The 13,196-nt window shown below is 52.0% G+C and overlaps 5 protein-coding genes across 5 annotated transcripts; all 5 read left to right on the forward strand.

Moving 5' to 3' along the window:
* Nucleotides 1–934: 934 nt before the first annotated feature.
* Nucleotides 935–2,711, forward strand: Z517_12019 (uncharacterized protein; the record flags this gene model as incomplete). The annotated part of the gene is made up of 2 exons (XM_013423599.1): nt 935–1,038; nt 1,100–2,711. 2 exons carry the CDS (start codon nt 935–937, stop codon nt 2,709–2,711), a joined length of 1,716 nt encoding a protein of 571 aa, XP_013279053.1.
* Nucleotides 2,712–3,862: 1,151 nt separating this feature from the next.
* On the forward strand, nt 3,863–5,986 carry Z517_12020 (uncharacterized protein; the record flags this gene model as incomplete). Its single annotated transcript, XM_013423600.1, has 1 exon — nt 3,863–5,986. One exon carries the CDS (start codon nt 3,863–3,865, stop codon nt 5,984–5,986), a length of 2,124 nt encoding a protein of 707 aa, XP_013279054.1.
* A 1,154-nt stretch (nt 5,987–7,140) lies between these two features.
* Nucleotides 7,141–7,978, forward strand: Z517_12021 (uncharacterized protein; the record flags this gene model as incomplete). The annotated part of the gene is made up of 2 exons (XM_013423601.1): nt 7,141–7,148; nt 7,201–7,978. 2 exons carry the CDS (start codon nt 7,141–7,143, stop codon nt 7,976–7,978), a joined length of 786 nt encoding a protein of 261 aa, XP_013279055.1.
* A 379-nt stretch (nt 7,979–8,357) lies between these two features.
* Nucleotides 8,358–9,083, forward strand: Z517_12022 (uncharacterized protein; the record flags this gene model as incomplete). The annotated part of the gene is made up of 2 exons (XM_013423602.1): nt 8,358–8,453; nt 8,517–9,083. 2 exons carry the CDS (start codon nt 8,358–8,360, stop codon nt 9,081–9,083), a joined length of 663 nt encoding a protein of 220 aa, XP_013279056.1.
* Nucleotides 9,084–10,219: 1,136 nt separating this feature from the next.
* Nucleotides 10,220–13,093, forward strand: Z517_12023 (uncharacterized protein; the record flags this gene model as incomplete). The annotated part of the gene is made up of 1 exon (XM_013423603.1): nt 10,220–13,093. One exon carries the CDS (start codon nt 10,220–10,222, stop codon nt 13,091–13,093), a length of 2,874 nt encoding a protein of 957 aa, XP_013279057.1.
* Nucleotides 13,094–13,196: the final 103 nt, after the last annotated feature.

A 13,196-nucleotide genomic window follows, 5' to 3' on the forward strand; every position in this document is an offset into this window, starting at 1 on the left:
ACTCTTCATCTGTAGCCAGCAGGATGTGGTTGATTACTCAGGATCAGGTATAGAATTTTGGGAAGGTGTCGATTTCCAGAAACGCGTGAGCGAGAATCAAATCAAATCTCAAGACAAATAGAAATACGTGGCTCGCGCGTAGCAGCCTCTTGAAGTCAAGCGTCGTTGCGAGCTACCACATTTGTCACCACTGAGTTATCCATATTTTTCATCCTGCATCAACGACCGTGGCCATTCCGCCAATGAGCGAGAAGGTTTTTCGGAGTCGAGAACAGTAGATTAAACAGTCACTGTGACTGGCCATTGGGGTCTCGGATATCGGCGGGAGAGATGACTATTGCTTGGTTTTGCGGGGATGTTCAAGCATGCAGGTTTGGGGGAGTGCTTGGCCAAAGGTGGAACGACAACTGACAATTCTCGGGCGTAGCGGCGGTCTCGATCCTCTATCTCGACTGGACCTTGAGAGGATCTTCTGCGCAAAAGGCAGATCTGAATAGATCAGCAGGAGAAGGAGCACGCGTGATGGAGCAGGGAGGCAACAAAGGGAGAGAGAGGATAATTTCATATCAACGCAGGCAAGTTTTTCGCTTTCGTAGACGTCATCACTGAGCACCACGACACACGAATGCGCACCCTCGCAACCCTCGTGAACCTTGCACCCTCGCACCCTTTGATCGCTTCATTCGTTCAAGGCACTTCTTCGGTATCCATGACCTCCACCGTGCGCCCACAATTGTTGCCCTCTGTCCTATCAAAGCTATTCCGATACACTCCATTCAGGGCCGATCTTTCGATGACCTACTAACCGCCTTCCCCTCTAACTATGTCACTGCAATTATATAACAAAGGACTCCTCGCATGATCTTGTATTCCTTTAATGGAAGCAGTTCAGAGGATTGTTCAAGCTCCTGTCGATACTATCAGGTCATTCACCATGGCAACAAATGATACGTCTTTCGCGGCGCATGTCGCCAATCAGTTCAACTCCTACGAGAAAGACCGCCAGATGGACTCCAAGCAAACCATCTACGCCGCCAGGTCAGTGCACATAACCTCTCCTTGCTGTAGCCATTCGATCAGTCCACTAACAATCCCATAGCAACGGTGTCCCTATGGCTCATCCCTACGAAGCTCAACGCGCAGGGGAGAGTGGACCACTCCTCCTCCAAGACTTCCATTTGATCGATCTTCTTTCCCATTTCGATCGAGAGCGAATCCCAGAACGCGTTGTTCATGCAAAGGGAAGCGGTGCCCACGGTTTCTTTGAGTGTACCAACCCGGCCGATGACTTGACTTGCCTCGACATCTGGAGTACCAAAGGCAAGAGATGTCCCGTCACAGTTCGCTTTTCCACCGTCGGTGGCGAAGCCGGTTCCCACGATTGCGCTCGAGACCCTCGAGGCTTCTCTGTCAAGTTCAGGACCGAAGAGGGTAACTGGGACTTAGTCGCCAATAATACCCCGGTGTTTTTCCTTAGAGATCCCGCCAAATTCCCCCATTTCATCCACACGCAGAAGCGACACCCTTCTACACACTTGACGCACGCTGACGACTCGACTATGTTCTGGGATTATCTGTCAAACAATCCTGAGGCGATTCACCAGGTTATGATTCTTTTCTCGGATCGAGGCATTCCCGATGGGTTTCGATTCATGCATGGTTACTCCGGCCACTCTCTGAAGCTGGTCAAAAAGAATGGTGATTGGATCTATTGCCAGATTCACATGAAGTCCATGCAGGGAACCAAATTCCTGACACAAGAAGAGTCTGCCACCAAATCTCCAGACCATGCCCAGAAGGATCTCTACGAAGCCATCCAGCGCGGCGACTATCCCAGGTGGTCAGTGGAAATTCAGACCATGACTCCCAAACAGGCCGAAGAAATTTGGGCTAAGCAAGGCATCAACGTCTTTGATTTGACCCACGTATGGCCTCAGAAACAATTCCCTCTGCGCAAAGTCGGTGAATTTACATTGAACGAGAATGCCGTTAATTATTTTGCCGAAGTCGAGCAAGTGACGTTCAGTCCTTCCCACATGCCTCCTGGTATCGAACCTTCGGCCGATCCAGTGCTGCAATCCCGCCTCTTCTCTTACCCAGATACCCACCGCCACCGTGTTGGTGCAAACTACCAACAACTTCCCGTCAACGCTGCCCGCACGGCCTACAAATACGGAAACTTCCAACGCGATGGTCCCATGGCATTCTATAACCAAGGTGGCCGGGCAAACTATCTCTCTTCCATCGACCCTATTCAATTCCGTGAAAGATCCGTTGATTATGACAAAACTCATGGACATTTCCAAGGCCATGCTATCACATTCCTGTCGCAGATTCGACCTGAAGACTTCAATGGCCCACGAGCCTTATGGGAGAAAGTTTTCGACGAGCCTGCCCGCCAACGTTTCATCAGCAACGTTACTGGTAAGATGGAAGTTTGTTCGGACAAAGAGATTCTGAAGAGGCAAATTGCCATATTCCGTGAAGTCAGTGAGGACCTCGCTCAGCGCCTGGAGAAATCAACAGGCATTAAGGGTTATGACGGGATCAAGAACATGAAGTTCAATGGTTCTCATAATGGCATGAGCTCGGATCCTGCTATCAGACAGGCCAACGGTGTCAAGGCTACGACATTCAGCAACAATACCAATGGAGCACCAACCCAGGGTTCGCATGACAGCATCCCTAATGGCGCCACGAATGGTGCATAAAGATCCCAGTTGTCGAGGGGACTGGATCTGGTTATGAAATGGCTTGAACTAGTAATTGTGATGTGGTGTAACGACGAGATATCGTCTCATTTTGCTCAACTCAAAGAATTTACATATCCACCGTCTCATTCAACGCTCCCCCTTCACTCTATCTTTGTCATTATAAGTGTTCCCTACCTATGAACGCAGAGGCCATGCGAGAAGCAAAAACAATCGACAGTTAGGATTCCCACCTGGTCACCCACGGTGGTACTCGCTAACCGGCATATGGCTTAAGTACGGCTGAACGGACGGGAAGCCCTGTATTCCATATCCTATGGTCGATTGCGAAGGGCTATTCCTCATGTTCGATATATATCTTTCAGTGTTTTCTCTCTTTCTCTACTCCTGAGTTTCCACAACTAAATATATCGCTGCACGTATACCCAAGGAAATCGACAACAAGGTCTATCTCTACTTGATTTCTGGCTTGACACTAAAATCAACAGTATTCTCGGAAAGAGGTCGACCGCGGTAGCGATCGCGAAAGCCATAGGGGTGTATCTGCCGGCGTTGTTGGGTCGCCTTTTGAATGTGGGTGGTTTCTACAGTGGCTGAGCGGACAAGGCTCGAGCCTCTTCAGGAGGAAAAAGAAATGGGACAGGCTGATAGAGAGCATACAAGTACAAGCTCCTCAAAATTTAGGGAGTCACTATAAATAGCGATGAGGCGCCCGCCAGTGGAAAGATAGCTAATATCATCGACGAGGATAGGGATGTCATTATGCCCGAGGAGGTTACCCTTGAGTCGATAGCACCGCTCCTCGATGCTATTCCTCGTCAGACTGTGCCACTTATTTTTGCCGAACATGATGTACACTGTCGGAAGAGTTGCCTTAATAGAACTTGTGACCTCAACCCGCATCCAGGATAAACTGCGGACATGATGAAGCCCATCTCAGGCTCAATCACACCCATGAGATGCTCGCCCACCGGCGACTTGGAGGGAAGACGACAGCAGGTTGTCTGCTGAGCTTGATGTGAACCCAGCCTATTCCAATTGCCAGTGAAGTGGTGCGACACGCGTCTGAGACATCCCCAGACCGTGTTGTCTGTTGTTGCGCGCGCTCTGCTAGGCAAATGAGACTATGAGAAGTCAGTCTCCGACAAACCATGGCGACACCAACGAAATCCCAGAACATCTCCACGCCGAAACCGCAGCTCTCCCCTCCGAACAGGCTCATGGCTTCGCCTCGACCTGGTACCTCGGGCAACTCGAATCGTCCTCTCGCTTACAAGTCTCCCGCGGTCAAGACTCCAGCCTCAGCGCACGGACACCATATCAGTGTTTCCTCACAACCCTCTTCTACACCTCTGGCCGCAACAGCCGTTCATGATGACCTGCTAGCTCTCAATTCGCCTGCCGCCGCTCTGATCAACGCCCTGGGGACTACAGGACTTACACCTTTGGGAAGTGGAGCGGATGGCTTGGGTATCACCTCAAGTCTGTCGGGCGGACCCGTCAGATCTGCCCCTCCTGTCAACCCGTTGCTCGAACGACTTGCTAGAGCGGAACTGGTTCTGAATTCACTCAAGAGTCGGGCTGCCGGACACGGAATCACTCGTGGAGGGGTGGAGAGAATAGGACAGTTGCAAGGGTTCACCACTCTATGGGACGACGACAATCTCACAATTGCGGGAAATTGTGTTGACCTTGAGATCAACTTCGAAGCTGGCGGCAAAGACGACGTCAGGGACGTGAGTCTCAAGCTCAACATGTCAGACAGCGCCTCCGAAAACGAGGAGCCTCAATTCCAAGAACAAGGCACCCAGATTATTAAGGGTAATCTGCAAAGTCTGGACGCTGTCGGCCAAATACCGCGATGGAGATCATTGGATGCCTTTGCATCCAATCTACAATACCTCAGCCAACTCGATAGAATCGAGAGCGGGGCCCCCTGCTTCAACGCTGTGACCGATCTCTATAATTCATTCCGAATGATCTGGGATGCTGAAAGAGAAAAATTCAAAGGACGGACTCCTAGGCAACATCTGAAACAGGGCGCGGTTGGTAGACCAGTCATGGATCGAAAACCCTGGTTGGGACTGGCAGTGGACTACTGGGCCACCCCCGAGGAACCAAGCCAAAAGCCTGAGGTTGCCGCCAATGCTGAGATTGACAATACCCATCATCTCTACACCGCACGGGTGTCTTGCGAGTCTGGTTTGCCAATGACTGCCGTCACGAAGCAATGGGTCTCTGACCGAGTTCTCGTCGAGGGCCACGAGCCAATACTCGATGTCGAAAACGAGACATGGAAGCCGGACTGGCGAGACCCTGCACAAGATTCGTCAGGCCCAGATCCGTTAGCCAAGGCAGAGGCAGATAATGCAGCCACAGAGAAGCCGACTGACATGGTGTCGCGCGTTTTGAATATGCATTTTCAATGTACCCTTGAACCCGAAGTTTACCTTCCCCTCAACGTAGCGGGCAATCTGAGCGTGGAGATTGCTATGGTGGAGATCAAGCAAGAGCTGACTTCAACATATCAAGCGGTGCTGCATAAGACCTTCGTCGGTGCCGGCGCTGAAGGCAACAGAAACCCTTCACAAGAAAGATGGATTAGAGTCTTGCCCATTGAAGATGACAAAGGCTCTGGCCGGCTGCGACGGCACTCGTACGCCCTGAAATCCTCCCAGCATGCCCCGCCCCTGTGGTGTCATCCTTTGAAACAACTGATATTCACCCATCCGAAACAATTTGCGGCCGTGGTGCCTATTATTCGACAGTATGCCGTCGTTTGGGGTATTTTGCGCAGTTTGGTAGAGTACCAGGGCGACAATCAACAGATGGGCGCATCAAGCAAGGCCCCTTCCAAGGGCAACTGGAGTTCAGAAACCACTCGCCGCCCCTTGAGACGAACAAACAAGAAGTCTTCGGGCTCTGACCTCGATGACTTCGACAACCTCGCTAATTCGCATGGTGAGCTGGATCCCGATCTGCCGTTGCCGATCGACGTGAACATGGATGTGCTTTCCGATATCTCAAAAGCAAAGCTTGATGTATACATTCCCTTGCGCAAGTCGAATAGGAGAGAGCAAAAGCACCCATTTGTATTCTTGTCCCTCAACATCTGCCCGGGTGGAGCAATCGAGGTCCGAGACTTGCGCGGAATCCACGCAGAAGGCACCGAGAGTGAACGCATTCGGTCCAAAATTGTACGAATTTTGGAGACGACGGAAGATATTGGCTTGCTAGTTGAATGGCTTCTCGAACAGAATATCGCACGCAGGTGATAACTTCTGACGCTGCCGGGCCAGGTCCGCAACTCCAATATCTCAGCTTATGTGCATTGAGCAGAAACGACTTCCTCTCGCCACAAATTGATGCTATCTTGAGTGGCAGCTCCTGCGATTGATGACATTTTGCTAAGGCGAAGGATGCTCAGTATTCACCTTGTCATCTCGTCCGTGCAGTCAAGGCCGCGGAGCTAATATACAGACAAAGGAGAGGATCCGTCGCTATGGCCGCTGGGAAATGCCTTGTTCTACCAGCGATAGATCAGCAGGGCAATGTGTGACATTCCCCGGACAGGGGTGCAGCCTTGTGATCAAATGCACCGGGCGAAAGTTGAGTGTACATCGAAGCCGACAGCTAGATACTCCCGTTTCACATCTACATCGGGAATATAGGCATATTCGGACGACTGCTGGCCGAGACGCAGCTCAGCACGACAAGAAACAGCATCCCGTCAACGCAAAAGCCCATAGATCCCAGTTGAAGAGATCAGAAGCGAGCCTCTGTCGTGGTAGTAGGGATGCCATTCGCCCGAATAGGAAGGTTCAGAGAATCTTAAGGAGGCTTTGATGCCATCATCTTCTTTTCCACTAACTCGCCAGGGTCAAGCCGCGGGATTTTCAAGTGTAGAGGACCCTGGCAAGCCTTTACGAGTATGCACCAGTCATAGATAATAGCACCAAGTACTTGTCCCATGTGTTTGTCTGCACTGCGGGGGCAAGGAGGTTAGTGCAAGCCGACAAGCCCCGCAGATTAATGACATTCCTATATGCAGTTCCTGGTTCCGAGCACGAGTATGTCAGCACACTTTTAAGGGCCACCAGGGCTCTCCCTGACCATTAGTGATCAAGTCTCAAGGCCATAGTCGATGGCGCGTATAATCAAATCCACCAATTTCTTGCCTCTTTAGACCTGCTACGATATCAGGCAAGTAAAAATTGACGTTACAGGTTTCTGCTCTGGACACCGTCGACGTCAACTACGACGAGTATATGTATATCTAGGACGATCTTCTCACTGCCACCTTCTTCTCCCGAAATCCAAATCTCAAAGTGTCTCGACAGCAGCCGAACTGGCGTTCCGATCTATTGCACGTATGCAATTGACCCGCAATCATCTTGCGCCTGGATCACTTGCCAATTCAACCAGAACAATGTCCGAGTAAGTAGAGCACACTTCCCCGTTGATCATGCAATCTCTAAGACATTCGCAGTCTCGCAGCACTTGGCTCCAAACTCTTCAGTGCCAACCCAGAATCCCGACCGAAGATTGTGGGCACTGAGAAGCGCGTCAGAGGAGTCCTCAATGGCAAATACATCTTCGACACCACTGCAGCCAAATTAGTGTGGGAGAACGGGTTTTATCCCATGTACTGGATCCCCAAGTCCGACTTCCTCGACAGCGTCAAGTTCACAGAGGACAAACCGATTTCTGGCATAGACTCGTCGACCTCGACGTTGAGCGTGGGCACCAAATCCGTGCCGTCGCTCGTTGTTCCCGACTCGTTCAACTCCGAGCTGGTGGGCTACGTGAAGATCGACTTCAAGGCCCTCGATGCGTGGTACGAGGAGCAAGTCCAGGTAGTCTATCACCCCAAAGACCCGTATCACAGAGTCGACATCCTCCCCTCGGGGCGACACGTGCGCGTCGAAATCGACGGAGTGTGTCTCGCCGACACGGGCTCCGAAGGCGGCGTCATGTCCCTCTGGGAGACCAACTTCCCCGCCCGCTGGTACCTGCCTCGCACGGCGATCAAATGGGAGCATCTCACGCCGAGCGACACGCACACGGGATGTCCATACAAAGGCGAAGCCAGCTACTACAACGCCGTGATCAACGGCAAGGAAATCAAGGACGTGGCGTGGTGGTACAAGAACCCGACCCAGGAGAGTGCCGGCATCCTCGGCATGCTGTGTTTCTACCCGAATAAAGTCGATACCTGGGTCGACGGGAAAGAAATTGCAAAGATCGGAATGCCCACCAAAAAATAGGGGGGAAATCGAAGGAGATGGTGAAAAGCTGCAACTATCGAATCGGATCTTAAAATGACGGGTGCAAAATGTTCCAGGAAGGAGATCATTATTGGATATCTTTAATGAAATGCATCTTATTCTGGTGTCTCAATCAATTTATGTACGTGGAAGGAGAAAGCGTCCTGATAATTACTGTCGAAGCACGGCTGTGATGCCGAAGCGTGAGGCTGGACTTTGCCCTAAAACTACTGGGTAAAGTACATGTGTCGGCTTCCCGACGTCATTGAAGCCCGCGTCCAAGCTCCTCCGCCAAATAATTTTTGTAGACCATCATGTACCCAACATCAGCACCACTTCGTATGTCCTGGGGTTGCCTGGAAAGTAACCACACTCCACCATGAATCTGGCAACAGGAACGCGGACGCTGTGGCGAGGACCGCGACTATTTGTTCAGCTGCGGACTGTCTCGACGTTGTCCAATAACCCTCATATAGTAAGGTCTACGTAAACCCGTACAGCTCACCCGCTACGGAAGCTAACTCGAGTTATTGCGCAGTATGTTTTTAAAGATCCTCAAAACCCTATCGCCCATGTCCTGTCTCTCCTCCCCACAGACCCTCCGACTCGGTCACTAGCCATTGGCACTACCTCCCAACTCCCACCTACGCCGCGATCCTTCACCGAGAACCCCAAATTTCTCCCTATCCTACACTCGGTGATTAGCGAGAATGCCGCTTCCGACCCGGAGGTCCAGTCCCAAGCTGCGGTGATGATATCTTCATCCGGATCCTCATTCTTGCACACGGCTCGTCGCCAACAGACGGGTTCTTCAGGTGCCAGCGACCAGGGCGGCCACGGCAGCGCAGGTCGGGGAGGCTGGTTGCACGTCTCCGACCAGCGACGCATCCCGGATTTTGGACGCATCGCGGAACCAGAAGACATCTTTGGCAGTGTGGAAGTCGATGGACACGGAAATTTTGTCGATGGTCATGGAGGGTATCAGCCCAGTGGAACGTATCGGATATGCACGAATGATGGGATTCTGGGCCTGACGGATTTCATGAGGCAGAAATTGGTCGAGAGGCTGAAGGTGCAAGAGGCGGCGGAGAGGAACAAGCAGTGAGGGACTTTTGACACGACTCTTACGCCGACTGAAAGGTCAAGTGTGAAGAAAAGCACCCATTTGGATCGTGCGAAACAGCCGAGATCCGAATAATACGGACAGATCTCGTACTCCAGAGGCGCGGACTCATATTCATGAGCCGTCCTTCTCATGGAATGGCAGAACCACAGCGGTCGTTAAAACTCTACCTATGGAGACGACTAAAACCGCGCCATTACAGACCTTGACACACCACAGCTCGCACTCATGTTGGGTCCCCTTTGCCACGAGATTAAGGCTCAGCTCGGCCGAGGGATCCCTCAGACATTGGATATCCAGTCTCTCTCTGACAATATCAATGGTCCGCAAAAGTTTCAGGGATAGAGCTTAACTCCTACAAAGATAGGGTTACGAGATGGCATGATGCGTTCTCAAACGTTGAACGAGGTCGACATCAACCCCAAACCAGAATATGCAGAAGCCTCGAGCATCCGAAGCCTCTTTGTATCGTCGCAGCGGATATGATGGCTGGGATCTTTGTACTAGGTTGATGATCATGTACATGGATCACAATCAGATTATATGTAACAACAGCGCGATGGGAGCTGTGCTACAAGGGCGCAAACAGAGTGAGGCATGCTTATGCCGTGGTACCGAATGAGGGGCAATATACAGACAGTGGCATGGCAATGATGACCACAACTTGAGAAATATAATTTCTGCCCCTCCATGCATGTTGTTCCCTTGTGACACTCCCAAACAAACGTCTGAAGGAACCTCTGTAGGCTGAAGCCAATCTGATTGTCCCGTTGGTCGAGATGGAAGGCTCCTTCTTATGCATGCGGGTCATGGCTGGTACCCAATCAGACCAAGTCCGAATGGTGGAAGGAACAATCGTCATTGGCGGATCCGCGTGACCGAGTTAGCGCTACCCGTACTTAAATATGCAAGTCCAGTGCGGGGTATCAACTCTCTCTCTTGTCCGTGCAACTTGGTTTTGGTCGCTGCCTGGACCTCAGACCATCAGCCTTGTTCTTCACGCTCACTTCTCTGTCCCCTCTATTCTGCTCTCTCACTAACCTACCAAGTATCCCATCGTCCTATGTCCTTTCTACTATTTCAGAGATAGCCACCCAACTTAGCCTTCTCGCTTCGTCATGGCTCATCTCGATCTCCCGGCCTTTGGCATCCGCGACCTCAACGGCCCCAAATCACCACCAGGTATCGTTCAGATTACCGCTTCCCAGTACGACAGCACTATTCATAGTGAACCTGATGCCGTCCTGTCCTACATCGACCTCGACGATGGTGAGCTCATCACTGTCGGAAGTTCCTTTGAGCTGCAACAACGCCTAGAAGAGCCGATACCTCCTTCGGTCTCTCCTACCCCCTCCCTCATTCTAGGCAAGGCCCCTGCGAAAGCTGCAAGAGAAGCCAAGGAAAACACGCTCGTGCATATCTTTGACATCCAGCATACGACTGGGAGTGTGGCAGTGTGGAGAGAACATGAAGCACATACCAGTCGGAAACTGCGACCTCGAGCGTCATCGTCGTCATCACATTCAAGTACAAGAGTTTCCCTTCTCCATAGAGCATCTTCACCAGAGTCCAACTCCATGTTCCCTCTTCATTATGAAAACATGTTCGACCCGGAAAGGGTTAACAAAAGTTCTCCTGGACCACCTCAATCAGCGCAGCCCACGGACACTGCCACGGTCAATGAGGGGGCAAGTCATCGCCATTCAGCAGCACACCCGGTTATCTCTGGTGAAGGGGATACACCGATGCAGAAGGATAAGGCCCCTGTCAGTGCCTTCACCCGTCTTGAATCTCACCTGGGCCCTCTAGCCGACTTTCTCGAGTCCACAGCAGACGGACTACGAAAGCTTGCAGAAACAACTGCAGAGGCCGACACGACCCCTGTAGAGAATGTTTTGTCCGGGTTCAAGAAAATTCTGAAAGAGGCCGGGGAATTCGGCCTTGATCTTTTGGCCACACTTGTGGACGAGGAATTACAAAAGAACAGAAGCAATGGGGTCGACGTTCCTATTGGAGCCAACACTGACTCAAACCCCCAGCAACCCTCCTGCCTCTTCAGTGCCACCGAAGAAACCGGGGAGGAAGACAAGCGGGAGCCTCGTGCTGAGACGCCTGAAAGAAAAGTCAGCTTCGTCGAGCCAACACCCTCAGAACCTCTTCAGATGGTGAAGGAGCATGTGGTGCCTAATGGCCTCAGCATTCAGCGCTCATCTTCAGAGGTTCAGACATCAAGCCTGCCTTTATCTGAACGTTCGACCAACATCCAACAGCCCCCTCAGCTCAGTCTCCCTTCCAAACCGAAATTTCTGTTTCCACCCTTGTCAGCTCGTTACAGGACTGCAGATCCTGCTCCTCCCACAGACAACTCCATTCTTGACTCCCCACCATCCGAGTCCGATTTTCTGACCCGATATCCACCATTATCGTCGCTTCGAAAATCCGTCAGTGTGAGCGGTTTGCAAAGCACGCCTGCATCGTCTAGCCATTATCAACCTAGCTCGAGCCTTAAGTCAGTTTTTGCTCGCTATCCTAGTATTGAACAATTGGAAGAGAAATCCCCTGCGAACCTTCAACCCGCTCCCAGCTCGAAGCAAAGATTCAGCCACTTGGTTTCTCCGACTTGGCCCCCGGTCCAGCCGGCTCGCAAGAAGACCGATGTCTACAAAAAGCCCACAGTTGAAGATGAAGACGAGCATGTCCGTTCCCTACTAGCAGATCTAGGAGAGAGAAAAAAGGCTCCTGGCGTACAGGGTGCCCCTAAGTGGCCTACTGTTCCACTGCCTGGTGCCTGGCCTGAGCCAAAGCTCGAGCAACAGCCTGAGCCAAAGCGTGAAGAGCAAAAGAATAAAGAGTCTGCCACCACAGCCGATGACAGTACGGTGTCCAAAGACCTTCCTTGGTGGCTACAACAGGAAAGTCGAGGCCCATTTAGTGGTGGTCTTTCACAACGGGCTGGCAGTCCCGATGACATGATATATTCTCGAGGATCGATCTTTCCACGAAAATCTCAGACAGTCAGTGGCACCAATCCTGCGGCGAGACTCAATGGACCATTTGATCCTCTCGCACACATTCCCGTCCTGCAACCACGTCCCCAACGATCACAGCCAGACCTGTCTGCATCCAAGGTGGGCTTTCTGAATACTAGAGTCAACCCAGCAATGCCCGGCTTCGCACCACAACGGAGTCAGACCCTTCATCATACTGATCGTTACAAGCCACGTGATGCTGCTCCGTACCAGAACCCGCGGTTGAGCTCATGGGAGAACTATCTGAAGAACAATCGCAGCACAACCGCGACTTCCAGCTTGCCCTATTATCCCTTGCTGAACCCCTTCTCTGATTGGCCAACCTCTCGATTCCAGCCGACCTCTACATTCAGTCGTCCGGTCCCCCCTGCGACAAGACCACCTGTTGTCTCGGCTCCGAGGCCACCACGGCCTTTCAATGGGACGCTGCCAAGTTCTGGCCCGCACATGTATTCGCTCACCAGCGGATCACCACCCTCACAAGCACAGCTGCCTCAGGCTTCTCGACCAGAAATTATTAGGGGCGGACCACCCAAAGCCGACGGGTTCTCCATCCCGTCACCCCCGACACTACCTGCCCCTCCTCCGGCTGCCGTGCTCTTCCCACCGACATCAAACAGCAGTTCCATCCCTCGCTCTTCATCGATTCTTTCTCCTTGTCCACCTCCATTCACTCGTCCTCGCGGTCGCTCGGGGGTCTCTCCTCCAGCGCCTTTCTCAAGCAAAAGCGTCGACGACTGTGTCAAAGTGCTGAAAGCTATGGGCTTCGGTGAAGATGACCCGAATGAGCTCGCCCGCTTGAATATCTATGCAGGGGCCGCCGCAGGAGATGTCCTTTTAGCAATCGAGTTGATCGAAGAAGATCGTGAAGCTGCCAAAGAGCTTGGGAAGGGAGAACACATTGAGATCAGCAAGACGACACGGAAGGAGGTCGATGTGGAAGAGAATCCCTGGGAAGATTAGATCAGGGACGTCATGTCGGATATCGAAGCCAGGGCTCTTGGGGGCGATGGTGTATCTCATACCGTAAATGCGAGCGCCATGTGGAAATGCGAGCGGGTCCGGT

Source organism: Fonsecaea pedrosoi (genome assembly GCF_000835455.1).
Source record: "Fonsecaea pedrosoi CBS 271.37 unplaced genomic scaffold supercont1.8, whole genome shotgun sequence".
Lineage (NCBI taxonomy): Eukaryota > Fungi > Ascomycota > Eurotiomycetes > Chaetothyriales > Herpotrichiellaceae > Fonsecaea > Fonsecaea pedrosoi.